General features: G+C 46.7%; 1 protein-coding gene across 1 annotated transcript in view; it reads left to right on the top strand.

The window, feature by feature from the left end:
* Positions 1 to 4,110: 4,110 nt before the first annotated feature.
* LOC119598253 (filamin-A-like) overlaps positions 4,111 to 13,277 on the top strand; it is a gene marked incomplete at its 3' end in the record, with an annotated part of 191,817 nt that continues 182,650 nt past the window's right edge. Inside the window, 1 exon segment of the mRNA XM_037947904.1 lies at positions 4,111 to 5,694. Coding sequence (XP_037803832.1) covers positions 5,349 to 5,694 — 346 coding nt within the window.

Below are 13,277 nucleotides of genomic sequence, written 5' to 3'. Positions count from 1 at the left end.
ACTGAGGGAGCGAGATTATATGCCTCTCGTCTTCGTATTATGCCCAATCTTCTATGCTCCATGTTTGTGTATGCCTCTCCCCCCCTTAACCCCCCCTCTCCTCCACGCTCCTTCTCCCCTTCCCCTCCTCTATATCGTCCCTCCTCTTCCTCTCTCTCTCTCTCTCTCTCTCTCTCTCTCTCTCTCTCTCTCTCTCTCTCTCTCTCTATCTCTCTTGCTTTCCCCCTCTCTCTCTGTCTCGTTCTCTCCCCCCTCTCCCTCCCCCTACCCCTCCCCATCCATATCTATCGTCACATCGAGGGGTTGAAGGCGGGGGGGGGGTAAAGGAGGGGGAGGGTTATGCTGACGCTCCTAAGAACAAGGAATGTGTTCTTTCTCAGCCTCCTCCTCCTCCTCCTCCTCCTACTCCTCTTTCTCCCCCTCCTCCTCCTCCTCCCTCTTTCTCTCTCTCCCCCTCTTTTAATCACTCCTTCCCTTCCACCTCCTCCTTGCATTCTTACCCTCCCTTCTCTTTTCTCTTCTTTCTCCTATCACTCCTCCTCCTCTCCCCCCCTTCTTATTATCACTCTTATCCCTCTCTCTCTCCACCTCTACTTCTCTCTCTTTCCCCTCCTCCTCCCCCTCCCCCTCCCCACCTCCCTCCTCCGCCCTTCTTCCCTCTCCCCCTCCCCACCTCCCTCCTCCCCCCTTCTTCTCTTTCCCCTCCCCACCTCCCTCCTCCCCCCTTCTCCCCCTCCCTCCCCCTCCCTCATCACGCCCCACTTTCCTTGTTCTTCTTACAAGGGGAAGGTGTTTCAATCTCTCATCTTTTGCCAAGTTGCAGCTTAAGGTTAAAACGTTTCGGCGCTAAATAGGCGTCTTGCATGGGTAGATTTCGTGTGTGTGTGTGTGTGTGTGTGTGTGTGTGTGTGTGTGTGTGTGTGTGTGTGTGTGTGTGTGTGTGTGTGTGTGTGTGTGTGTTTGTTTGTGTGTATGTGTGTGTATGTATGTGTATAAGTATGCGTGTTTCCACAGATGGATAGATAGATAGAGAGATAGATAGGTAGACATACAGACAGACAGACAGATAGACAGAAATACAGAAAATGGCATATATATAGATGTAATCAAACCATATATTTGCTTGTGTGCACATATATTCGTCAGTGTTTCGATGCTTCCTATGTGTGTAATGTACGTGTGTGTGTATAAACAACTACGGCATGATTATACTTACATAAACACACAAAGGAAAAGTTTCCCTTATATAAGCAAGTAGACAGACAGACACAATGACAGACAGTTTTGCCAGAAAGACAGAGAGATGATTACGTTATTAGTTAATGTAGTAGTAATAATACAATAAACAAAAAACAAAAAAAAAACAGGTAATGTGTCAGTCAGCTATAAAAATCATGCAGATAGAAAGTTAGACAGATAGATGTGTGTTCTACCTTTCTCGACACACACAACCTATTGACCTGTCTCCCGGAGGTCACAGGGGTCAAAGATCAACATAGGGGGGTAGGGGTGGGAGGGAGGGCGGGGGAGGAGTGGCAGGGGTCGAAGGAGGAGGGCAATAAAGAATGGGGGAGAAAGGAGAGGGAGAGAAGGAGGTTGTTCCGAGGAGAGAAGAGGGGAAATAGAGAGAAATAGAAATGAAGGTAGATTGATAGATAACGGATTAGAATAGATATAGTTTGAGTGAGAGAGAGAGAAAGAGAGAAGCGAAAGGGAGAGAGATAACGTATGTAAGAGAAAGAAGAAGAAGAAGAAGAAGAAGAAGAAGAAGAAGAAGAAGAAGAGAGAGAGAGAGAGAGAGAGAGAGAGAGAGAGAGAGAGAGAAAGAGAGAGAATCAAAGAGAGAGAGAATGAGAGAGAGATTGAGAATCAGAGAGAGAAAGAGAGAGAGAGGGGAGACAAACATCCCGCGAAAAGTGAGAGTGGAAGAGAGAAAGAGAGGAAGAAAAGGGTCAGGTTCCCGCCATGCCTCTGCCCGGCGACCCAGTGTGACCACCTTTTGCAAAAATATTCCCCAACACACTCTGTAACGCGACCTGTGATTGGCTCTCCCAGATTCTGCTTCTCTAACCGTTATCGTGATTGGCTGAATCCATGAACTCAGCATCAACAAGGTTATATGAGTCTTCTGTGTACATATTTGGATCATTCGCTCTTTGGTAAGGAGGAGGAGGAGGAGGGGGAGGAGGAGGTGGAGGAGGAGGAGGAGGAGGAGGAGGAGGAGGAGGAGGGGGAGGTGGAGGAGGAGGAGGAGGAGGAGAGGGAGAGGGAAGGGGAGGAGAGGAAGAGTAGGAGAGGGAGGGGAGAGGGAGGGGAGGAGGAGGAGAAGGAAGGGAAGGGGAGGAGAGGGAGAGGGAAGGGGAGGAGAAGGAGGTATAAAAGGAGGAGGAAGAGGAGGGTGGAAGTAAAAGGAGGAGGAGGAGGGGGAAGTGGAGAAGGAGGTAGTGGTGGGGGAAGAGGAGGAGGAATAAGAGGGGGGAAGGGAAGGGGGGAGAAGCACAGGAGGTGGAGGGGGAGAGGAGAACTAGGAAGAACAGGGGGAGGAGAAAGGAGGGGGGGGGGGAGGGAGGAGAAAGATGTCGGCGCTGCTATTTGCATATTTGTGACGAGGTAAACTGCGGTCATTTTGCGTTTTATCGCCATCACCGTTATTATTGTCATTATCATTATCTCTAATAATCTCACTGTCATTAATGTAATTGTCATTATCATCATTGCAACTGTTTGTTTTGTTTCTCCGTTGTTGTTGTTGTTATTGCTATTGCTATAAATACTTTTGCAATTCACTACTGATACTATACCTGTTGCTGCAACTGTGCATTCTCATTATGCACAAGTTTTTTTTTTGCATATCCCTCTTCTATATTAGAGAAAAAATACCAATAAAGTAAAAAAAAAAATAATAATAAACGTAAAATATACATCATATAATGACGATGACTTACTGATTTTTCAAAGTTTTACCTAGGACGAAATGCATGTATCTAAAAAAATATATATAAATAGTTAATTAAAAATATGATATACCTCACACCTTTTGAAAACCACCTTGTAACATCAACGCTATTGCTGACGTAGGTTACAATTTTCTGCTCCCCCCCTCTCCCTGCTCACACTCCCCCCCCCCTTCTCTCTTAACCACCTTCCTTTCCTTCCTTCCCCTCCCCCACCTCCCCCTGACCTCACCAATACACCCCCCTCCCCTTCCTACTCGCATACCCACCCCCTTCTCCCTCCTCTTCTCTCTAAACCCACCTCCCTTTCCTTCCTTCCCCTCCCCCACCTCCCCCCCTTTCCCTAACATCCTCGCCAGCCCACCCACCCACTCTCACCCTCCCCCCCCTTGCCCCAGAGTCTTTCGCGTCCTACCTTGGCTTACCTCGCCCGCCCACCGCCTCCTCCTCCTCCTCCTCCTCCTTCGTCGCTCCTTCTGTTGACAAAATCTCCTTCGAAATGGTCTTGAGATGTCGTGACGATGTCTTAGACCTCACAGTCGGTTTCGCTGAGACGTTTGTCCCGCTCGTGTGTCCCAGTTTCCTCGCCTTCTCCGAAAATGGTTGGGTCTGTATGGACATATGGTTTGGGTGTGCGTGTGTGCGTACGTAAGGTTGCGTATGTGAGTTTGTGTGTGTGTTTATCTCGGCGTGTTATGCTGGTGGGTTTGTGTGTTTGTGCTGTTGTTGTGGTTGTTGTTGTTGTTACTGTTATTCATTAACTCATTCATCTCACTATTGTGATAGGAATAGCGTTAATTACATCCGTTTCCTTGTGTGCTCTTTTTTATCTCTCTCTTTCTCTCTCTCTCCTTCTTCCTCTCTCCGGTCGTTTATCACCGCTCACTTGGCCCTTCTCGAGCTCTCCCTCCCTCCTCCTCCATCATGTGAAGTCCCTCCCGAGGCCCACCTCGCCTCCCCTCCCTCCTCCCCCCCCTCTTCCTCCGACTTTCCCTCCCTCCCCCTCCCCCTTCCTCTGCCCCCCCCCCCTTCAAGACCTAAACCGTGACCTCCTCACCCCCTCCCCTTCCCCCTGGCAGGGTGAGGGCAGGAGAGAGGGAGAGAGAGAGAGCAGGGGTGAGGTGTGCTGCGCCCCCGTCGTCAGCCGTCAGTCGCGCACAGGCAGCGACCGGAGCCAGCAGCGAGCGCAGGTCCTCTCTCTTCGCCCTCGAACGCGGAATCTTACGACGACCCCCTTTCGACGACCCGGCGACCCCTCCTTCGCCCCTTCTCTCCGTCCCTTCGACCAGCGCCCTTCGTGGCATCTTCGCGACCGCATCTGTGCCCTTGTCCGACGCCCTGCCAAGCACTTCGGTTTCATCCCCTTCGCCAGCGCCTTCGGGAGACTGTGGTGCAAACGCCGCCGTTGGGGTCCTCACCAGGTGTGGTTACGACTCAGCACGACCCTCGAGGAAGACCTTTGAGAGAGCCCTTGAGTGTTGAGGACGACCAGCGACGAGGAAAGAGGAAAACCTCTCGACGACCAACTTAGCGTGAGATCGCTGCCTCTGAGCATCGAGTGTGCGGCCGCGAGTGCGTGTGAGAGCGGCACTAGTGCCATCTGTAGGAGTGGCACACGCGTGGCACTGCCCTCTCCCCTCCCCCTTTTCCTCCGTGTTGTGCCCCGCGCCCCGTCTGGAAGAGTTCCCCCTCGAGCCGGGCCTCGCGCACCCGAGGGCGACGTCCGTGGAGCGTGGCGGCGGAGCGTGGGCGGCAGGGCGGGCCTGGTGCCACACGTGAGCGAAATTTCCAGGGCGAGAGTGAGGTGAAGACACAGTCGTGGCACTTGCGCCTATTCTTACGGGGTGAGGCACGGCGCGTGGGCCGAGTCGACGGGCCTCCCTTCCCCTCCGGCTATTTTGGTGGCGTTGGCTGGCGCCGGGCCCAGCGACGCCTCAGTGTAGTTGTGACCTGCAGGTGACGTGGATCTTACGCCGCTACCTGCCAGTGCGGCCAGCGTGGTGGCGGTAACGTCGTGCTTGTCGCCGTCATCGACTTGAGCGAGAGAGAACTGTGCCGCGGGTGGACGCCGCCGCACGTGTCGCCGATAAAAGGTGAACAGGAAACTGTCGCAAGACGAGCGAGTGTCCGGCGAGATAAACAGGCCCTTGGGCTTTCCCTTCGCCAGCGCCAACGACTTCGCCCCCTCGAGCGTGCCTGCACTCGGCCGCAAAACGTGACCACCAGCAGACGTCTCCGAAGTCAAGGAAGCAGAGCTCGCAGCGCGAAACAAAACTCCATTCGAATCGAGCGCCTTTTCCCAGAATCGCGCTCCCATTGGTAGATAGGCGCCCGGCCCCGCCCCTGTCGCGATAAGCCCCGCCCAGGAGTGACCGCAGGATCAGGTGGTGCAGGATGTACGGCTCAGGTGCACCAGAGTACAGCCAGGCGGGCGTGGAGGAGGACGAGATGTCGGCCACGGAACGCGAGCTCGCCGAGGACGCCCAGTGGAAGCGGATCCAACAGAACACGTTCACGCGATGGGCCAACGAACACCTCAAGTCCGTCTCGAAGCACATCGGCAACCTGGAGACGGACCTGAGCGACGGCCTGAGGCTCATTGCCCTCATCGAAGTGCTGTCGGGCAAACGGCTCCCCAAGCATAACAAGCGACCCAACTTCAGGAGCCAGAAGCTGGAGAACGTGTCCGTGGCTCTCCAGTTCCTCGAGAGAACAGAGAACATCCGCATCGTCAACATAGGTGAGTTGTAGAGCCGCGTCTTGTTCTCTCTCTCTCTCTCTCGCTCGGGAGAGAGAGAGAGACCGGATCACGTGTCCCTTTGCTAATGTTGGCAAGAAATGAATATCTCGTGTCGTGTCGATGGTGTCATTCGGTGTCAGTGGTGTCATGTGGACCGAGAAACGAACGATGACAACCCCGAGAAAGTGAATAACGTGGCATGTCCGACTCTTAACGCACTCTCAGAGAAGTGACGTACCTCACCCTTGTCAAGTGATATCTGTGACATCCTGTGAACTTTTCTGTGGCTGTGACCTGACATAAGTGACCAAATGACCCCCCCCACCCCTCCCATCTCTTCCGTGACACCCCCCATCCCTCTTATCCAGAGTGTCAGTGAATGCGGTCGAGGAAATGACAGGTGTTAGCTACAGCTGCCAAAGTATATTTAGATTATACACGTGTGACGGTGAAGGTTTCTTGATTATGCAGGTGTTGCCGCTGCTCTGATTGGCGAATCTGGCCGCCATTAGGGGTAATTTGCTCAGGTGTTGCTTGGGAGAGGGAGAATGAGAGGGAGAAGGAGAAGAAGGAGAATGAGAGGGAGAAGGAGAAGAAGGAGAGGGAGAGGGAGAACAAGAAGGAGAAGAAGAAGGGGAAGGAAAGCGAGAGGGAGAGGGAGAGAGTTAGAGAGTGAGTCAGTAAGTTAGTCAGTGAAGTCAGTGTGTGTGTGAGTGTGTGTGTGTGTGTGTGTGTGTGTGTGTGTGTGTGTGTGTGTGTGTATGAATGTATGTATGTATGTATGTATGTATGTATGAGAGAGAGAGAGAGAGAGAGAGAGAGAGAGAGAGAGAGAGAGAGAGAGAGAGAGAGAGAGAGAGAGAGAGAGAGAGAGAGAGAGAGAGAATGAGTGTTATTCTCACCCCCCCAACGCCACTAAATATCATGACACGCCTACATTATAACTGTCACATCCGCAGAATCTCTGTCACACCTACAACACCACGAGCCTACAACGCCCATGCCTTCACAATCATACCCATAGGTGCCACACCCACAAATCATGGCCACGACTACACCACACACACACACACACACACACACACACACACACACACACACACACACACACACACACACACACACACACACACACACACACACACACACACACACACACACACACACACACACACACACACACACACATACACACACATACACACACAGAGGAGCTACAGTGCGTCCTGTCTCTCTCTGTGATAATGATGTAAAATTAAACAAGCCGGTTGTGACTATTAGGCTTTCTGATAACTTGCTTGAGTGGAAATGGAGTTATTTAGTGTTTATTTCATGCAGAGAGAGAGAGAGAGAGAGAGAGAGAGAGAGAGAGAGAGAGAGAGAGAGAGAGAGAGAGAGAGAGAGAGAGAGAGAGAGAGAGAGAGAGAGAGAGAGAGAGAGACAGAAAGTCTAGACACAACAAGCAGATAAATGCAACAACTAATAGCATTACAAAGAGAAACGGGGTAACCAGACAGGTCGAGAAAGAGAGAGACCGCGAAAGAGAGCAAGAGAAAGAGAGCAAGAGAAAGGGAGCAAGAGAAAGAGAGAAAGGGAGCAAGAGAAGAGGCAGAAAGCAGAGCGGGTTCACCACTCCGAAGTTGAACTTAGTTGATATCTCTTGCTGTTTACACCGTCCCAGGGCTCTCCTCCGGTACCCCCCCCCCTCCTCCTCCGCCCGTTCTCTCTGTCCATGGGCGGCTTGTGGGCGGGATAGAATGGGATTAGGACCGTTATGGGACCTTCTGAATACCCCGTAGGAGGAGGAGATAAAGAGGAAGAGGAAGAGGTGCGAGAGAGAGAGGGTAATAAACGGCTGAAATGGAGTATGGTGAATTCGCCTGTGTTCGGACGCATCGTAGATAAGTACCCTCGGGCTGTCCTCTCTCTCTCTCTCTCTTTCTCTCTCTCTCACTCCATCATTCATCTCCCTTTCCGTAACTTTTATCAGATTACTCCTTCGTTTCCTTCTTGGCGTATCGTGCGCAGTTTCCTCCAGTTAAGCGAGTCGATTGCTTGTGCTCTCGGCTCATCGCGGGACAAATGAATAGGTGATAGTGACGAGGTTTTGCTCTGGGGTGGGCGTTCCCCCGCGGGTTACTATCCCCCCACTCTTCCCCCATCCCGTCTATCCTCCCTCCCCTCTATCCCCCCCCTATTCTGCCTCACCCCCTATCCCTTTGGCCCATCCTCCTCCCCCACCCCTTGGCGATTCAGGCCCGGAGCCCCGTTATAATGGACGCCGACAGTCACCCCGACCGTCACACTATGAATGAGACAAAACTGGTCGTTTCGCTTCCGCGCCGAGAGGGATGCGGAGGCTGGCTAGATCGAAGACTTAAAAAAATAATCGAAGACTGAAGGAAAGTAAAAAAAAAAAAAAAGACCAACGGTAAAGCAGCGTAACACCGGCTGGGAAAAGCATCGCTCTATCGGGGTTTGCCGGCCGTGTGTGCGGATGGGAAAGCATAGGATCGTTTGAGACAAGTCTTACTCGCTCTTGTAATCCCTCTTAAATTTATCTCCTTCAAGACGACGCGAGACCGATGCCGGCGCGACGGGGAGAGAGAGAGAGAGAGAGAGAGAGAGAGAGAGAGAGAGAGAGAGAGAGAGAGAGAGAGAGAGAGAGAGAGAGAGAGAGAGAGAGAGAGACGGAAGTGTGTTGTGCAAACGCCACTGAAGTTCATCACAGAGAGGTCGACATGATACATAGAGAGAGAGAGAGAATGAGATCAAGAGAAAAAGAAAGAGAAACAACCAAAGAAAGAGAAAGTGAAATAATGCAGAGAGAGAGAGAGAAGAGAACCCAACGAGGTTCATTTATTAAAATCTCGAAGACAAACTCCCCGACAGCAAAGGTTCTTAACTCCCCGAACCTAGACTGGTTTTACAAGTCACCGAGGAGACCAGGGGGGTGGTGGCGGGGTTGCAGGGGTAGCAAGGGCGTCAGGGTGGCAGGGTAGAGCTTCTACTACATGGCGTGTCTACTCCAGCAATACCCCTTCCCCCAAACCCCCTTTAAAGCCTGCAGGAAGAAGGGGGGGGGGGATGGTTAGGAAAAAAGTCTGTTGTGTATGCACTGGCCTGTCTTGTTGTTATCATTCGAGTGTGCTTCACCTCGCAACAGGACCGGGTATACTGCACATGCCGTGGAATTTGCAGTTACCTGAAACTTTTGTTGTTTTACCGGTGATGATGATGATGCATTAACGCTGATAATTGTCGTTTATTATTGTCGTTGTTGTCTTTTTTATTGTCTTTGTTAGGTTTTGTTATTTTTGTTGTGTTCATGGTTGCTTTTATTATTATTATTATTAGTAGTAGTAATAGTAGTATTGGTAGTAGTAGCAGTAATAGTAATAGGAGTAGTAGTAGAAATAAAAGTATAATTTCAGTGATAATAATTTCTTTCTAAGAAATTATTATCACTGAAATTATTATTCCTTTCTAAGGAAACTGATATAGCATGAGTAATGGAATATAACTTGAGTGGATTTTGCCTGTGTGTTGGACATCCACTCTCTCTGTGTAAGTGTGTATCAGAGCTCCGCAGTGTGTTTGGTGTGCGGTGTGATGGTGACCGAGAAATATGTGAAGGATATAACTTTAATGTTAGGGTTTAAGTTGAGAGAGAGAGAGAGAGAGAGAGAGAGAGAGAGAGAGAAAGAGAGAGAGAGAGATGGAAAAGAGAAAGAATGACTATAAAAAGAGATAAGATAGATAGAAAGAAAGAAAGAAAGACAGGAAGAAGAAAAGAAAGAGGAGAATGAAATTAAGATAAAGATATTTAAAGTGCAAAGAGCATTTCCACGAATAACCATCCATGCATTCACTCTGTTTCCAAGCAAGACTTCGCGAGGGCAGTGTAATACCTGTGCTTGTGTGTGCATGCATGATAGTGGTAAGAGGGGGGGGGGTTGGGGGTTGAGGGAGGGGGTCGAACCGGTATATCCCGCACTTGCTGATGGTGGGGAGGGTGGAGGGGGGAGAGGGGGTAAAGGGGGGGAGGGAGTAATTGTTAAAGGGGGTGGGAAATAATTTTTTTCCTTTTTTTTCCTTTTTTTTTTTAGGTTAGGGCAAGGACGGGTTAATTTTTTTCCCTCCGAGACAAAGGGTTTCAATGTCTGCTTGCAATACTCTTTTGTTTTGCCAGTCTTTTAGTTAATGAAGGAGAAATCAGTTTTGGGTTGGAGGGAGGCAGACAGACAGGCGGACAGACAGACAGACAGAGACACAGACAGACAGGCGGACAGACAGACAGACAGAGACATACAGGCAGACAGACAGACAGACAGACAGACAGTGTGCGTGTGCGTGTGCGTGTGCGAATATCTGTACAAGTGTATGTGCCATACGTGTCTGTAGTTATGTGTGTGTGTGTGTGTGTGTGTGTGTGTGTGTGTGTGTGTGTGTCTGTCTGTCTGTCTGTCTGTCTTCTACGTTCCCATGTATTCCCCTGACCTTGAAAATACCTTAAGTCGTCATGATAATAGCGTTATCAATCAGAAGTTTCTATTGGCGATTACCGATAAGCTATAGTCAAGCAGCTGTTAAACTTTGTATTTTGTTTTGCGCGATTTTAGTTGGAAAAAAAAAGAGAGAGAATATGGGAGAGGAAGAAAAAAAAGATAGAACAAAAAAGAGAAACAGGAAGAAGAAAGCTTTTAGAAGTAAAGAAAAGATTTTCTCCCGCCACGTCGCGCGTTCGAAACCGCCCGAGAGATATTCCAGCTTGCCTAATCCTCTCTCCTTAAAGAGCTATTGTTGGATTAATTATCCAAGGTGAAATCCGAACCATCCTCTCCCTCCAAGCGATGTGATAGCGGTGTGGGTCGGGGTAATGATGAAAATCAGAGAAACAGGAGAAACATTTTTGAGGGAGAGGGAAGACAAAGACTAGGGCGCTGCTCGAACGCTTTATATATACCTGGTGGAGTATAATATATATATATATATATATATATATATATATATATATATATATATATATATATATATTATTGGTGTTACTATTGTCATTATTATTGTCTTTGTCATCAGTATCATCATCATCATTATTTTTATTATCACAATTATTATTATCGTTGTTATTATTGTTTTTGTTGTTACTGTTTATAATAATGATAATAATAATGATAATAATAATAATAATAATAATTATTATTATTATTATTATGTTACTGTCATCATCATCATCATCATCATCGTTGTTTATACTACTATTGTTATTATGAATTATCATCAGTAGTAATGTTATTATTGTTATTATCATTATTATTAGCATTGATATTGATTCTAGTTACATGGTTATTATTATTATTATTATTATTATTATTATTATTATTATTATTGCTGTTGTTATTACTATTATCACTATTATTATTATTCGCACTATTAGCAGATACAAGCATATCTGCAATTGCCATACATTATTTTTAATGATTTTCTGAATATTACTATAATCCCGTTTCATTTACTAGCACCACCACGAAAACAGAAATAATAATAACAACATCGATATTTCATTTTTTTTTTGTTCTTATTATTTTTTGTATGATTAGAAATAATCCAATTAATACGAAAAATAATATAGGGTCTCATTACATTAGTTTTACTTGAATTTGGATAAAGTTCATTTTATCAGATGCGACTCTTTTGGTTAAAGTAGATATGGCGTGACTCTCTGATAGTATAGATTACCGTAGGGGAAGGGAGGCAGGTAGATAGACAAATAGATGGAGGGACGGACAGACAGACAGACAGACAGACAGACAGACAGACAGACAGACAGACAGACAGACAGACAGACAGACAGACAGACAGACAGACAGACAGATGGGCAAATAAACAGACAGACAGACAGATGGGCAAATAGACAGACTGACAGACAGACAGACAGACAGACAGACAGACAGATGGGCAAATAGACAGACAGACAAACAGATGGGCAAATAGACAGACAGACAGACAGACAGACAGACAGACAGACAGACAGATGGGCAAATAAACAGACAGACAGACAAATGGGCAGATAGATAGACAGACAGAAGGGTTATGAGACTGATAGACGGACGGAGACATAGATACAGGGATAAGCTAACACAATGGCAGACAAACGCAAAAACACACAAATACTTAGGCAGACAGAGAGACAAACAGAAACAAACACGAACGTACACTCTGCAAACAAACACAAACATACAAACAAAGAAAGACTTCCAAACAAAGACTTTCAAACAAATAATTAAATCTGCGTCAACTTTAAAGGCTGAATATGTGGTGTTTTGTCAATATAGTGAAGATAGTGTAGTGGGTTCAAAGTATAGTGAGATAGTATGGTGGGTTCAGAGTATAGTGAGATAGTGTAGTGACTTCAGAGTAGAATGAGATAGTGTACTGGGTTCAAAGTATAGTGAGATAGTGTAGTAAGTTCAAAGTATAGTGAGTGAGATCTAGGTTTGAGAATTTGGGATGTGGTGATGTTGCGGGATAGTGATGACAGTGATGATGTTGAAGATGGTGATGTAATGGTAGTTTTATTGTGTGGTGTCAGAGAAAATACGTAAAATTTGGTCTGAGAGGAAAAGCAACAAGTGCTTGATAGCGAGTACTATAAATGTCATAATGATAAAAAAGAGAGATTGTTAGTGTAAAGATAAAAAAGAAGAAATTGTAATGATGATTATGATGATGGAGGTATTAGTCATAGTGATGACATGACAATGATAATAAGTATTATGATTATAATGGTAACAGTGGTAATAGTAATGAAGATAATGATCATGATAGTAACAGTAGTAAAAAATAAGAAAGATACTGATAGAGACACTTGTAATGATATTGACAATAATAATGATAATAATTCGGTTTTATTCCAATGTTACAATGGATATTCTTGGTGTGACATACCGTCTGTTTCATTTTGCTTCTAAATGACCCCCTGTGTGCAAGGAATGGCCGGGGTTGCCATCCACTGGCGGCGGGGGGTTTGGACGCAGGTCAGCAAGATACACGCGGTAACGATAATAACAATAACAAGAAAAGATATTACAACAGTGATAATTATAACAACACTGCAATAACACCAGAGACAGGAACTTGTAATAACCCTCCCCTCCCCCCAAAAAAAAAGTGAGAAAAAAATTGAAGTATGTCTATATATCTCGTTACAAGACCCTTGAAACGCGATAAAGTATCTAATCAAATCCTTATCAAAGGCAATTCAGTGTTATTGAGTCATTTTGGAATCTTCATTTTGTGTTGTGGAGATTGGAAAGTGATTGTGATTTCTTTTTTATTATTATTATTTCTGTGTTGTGAAGTGGGACTGTGGATGAGTTTGTTTGTTTGTTGCGTATTTTTATGTATTTAAGACAGACAGACAAGAAGACTCTGATAGACAGATAGACATATGTGTCTATATATATGTATATATACAGATATATAGATAGATAGATAGATATAGATATATCTGTGTGTGTGTGTGTGTGTGTGTGTGTGTGTGTGTGTGTGTGTGTGTGTGTGTGTGTGTGTAGAAAGAAATG

The sequence above is a fragment of the Penaeus monodon genome, chromosome 41, assembly GCF_015228065.2.
Source record: "Penaeus monodon isolate SGIC_2016 chromosome 41, NSTDA_Pmon_1, whole genome shotgun sequence".
NCBI classification, from domain to species: Eukaryota; Metazoa; Arthropoda; class Malacostraca; order Decapoda; family Penaeidae; genus Penaeus; species Penaeus monodon.
This window is presented reverse-complemented; position numbering and strand designations above follow the sequence as displayed.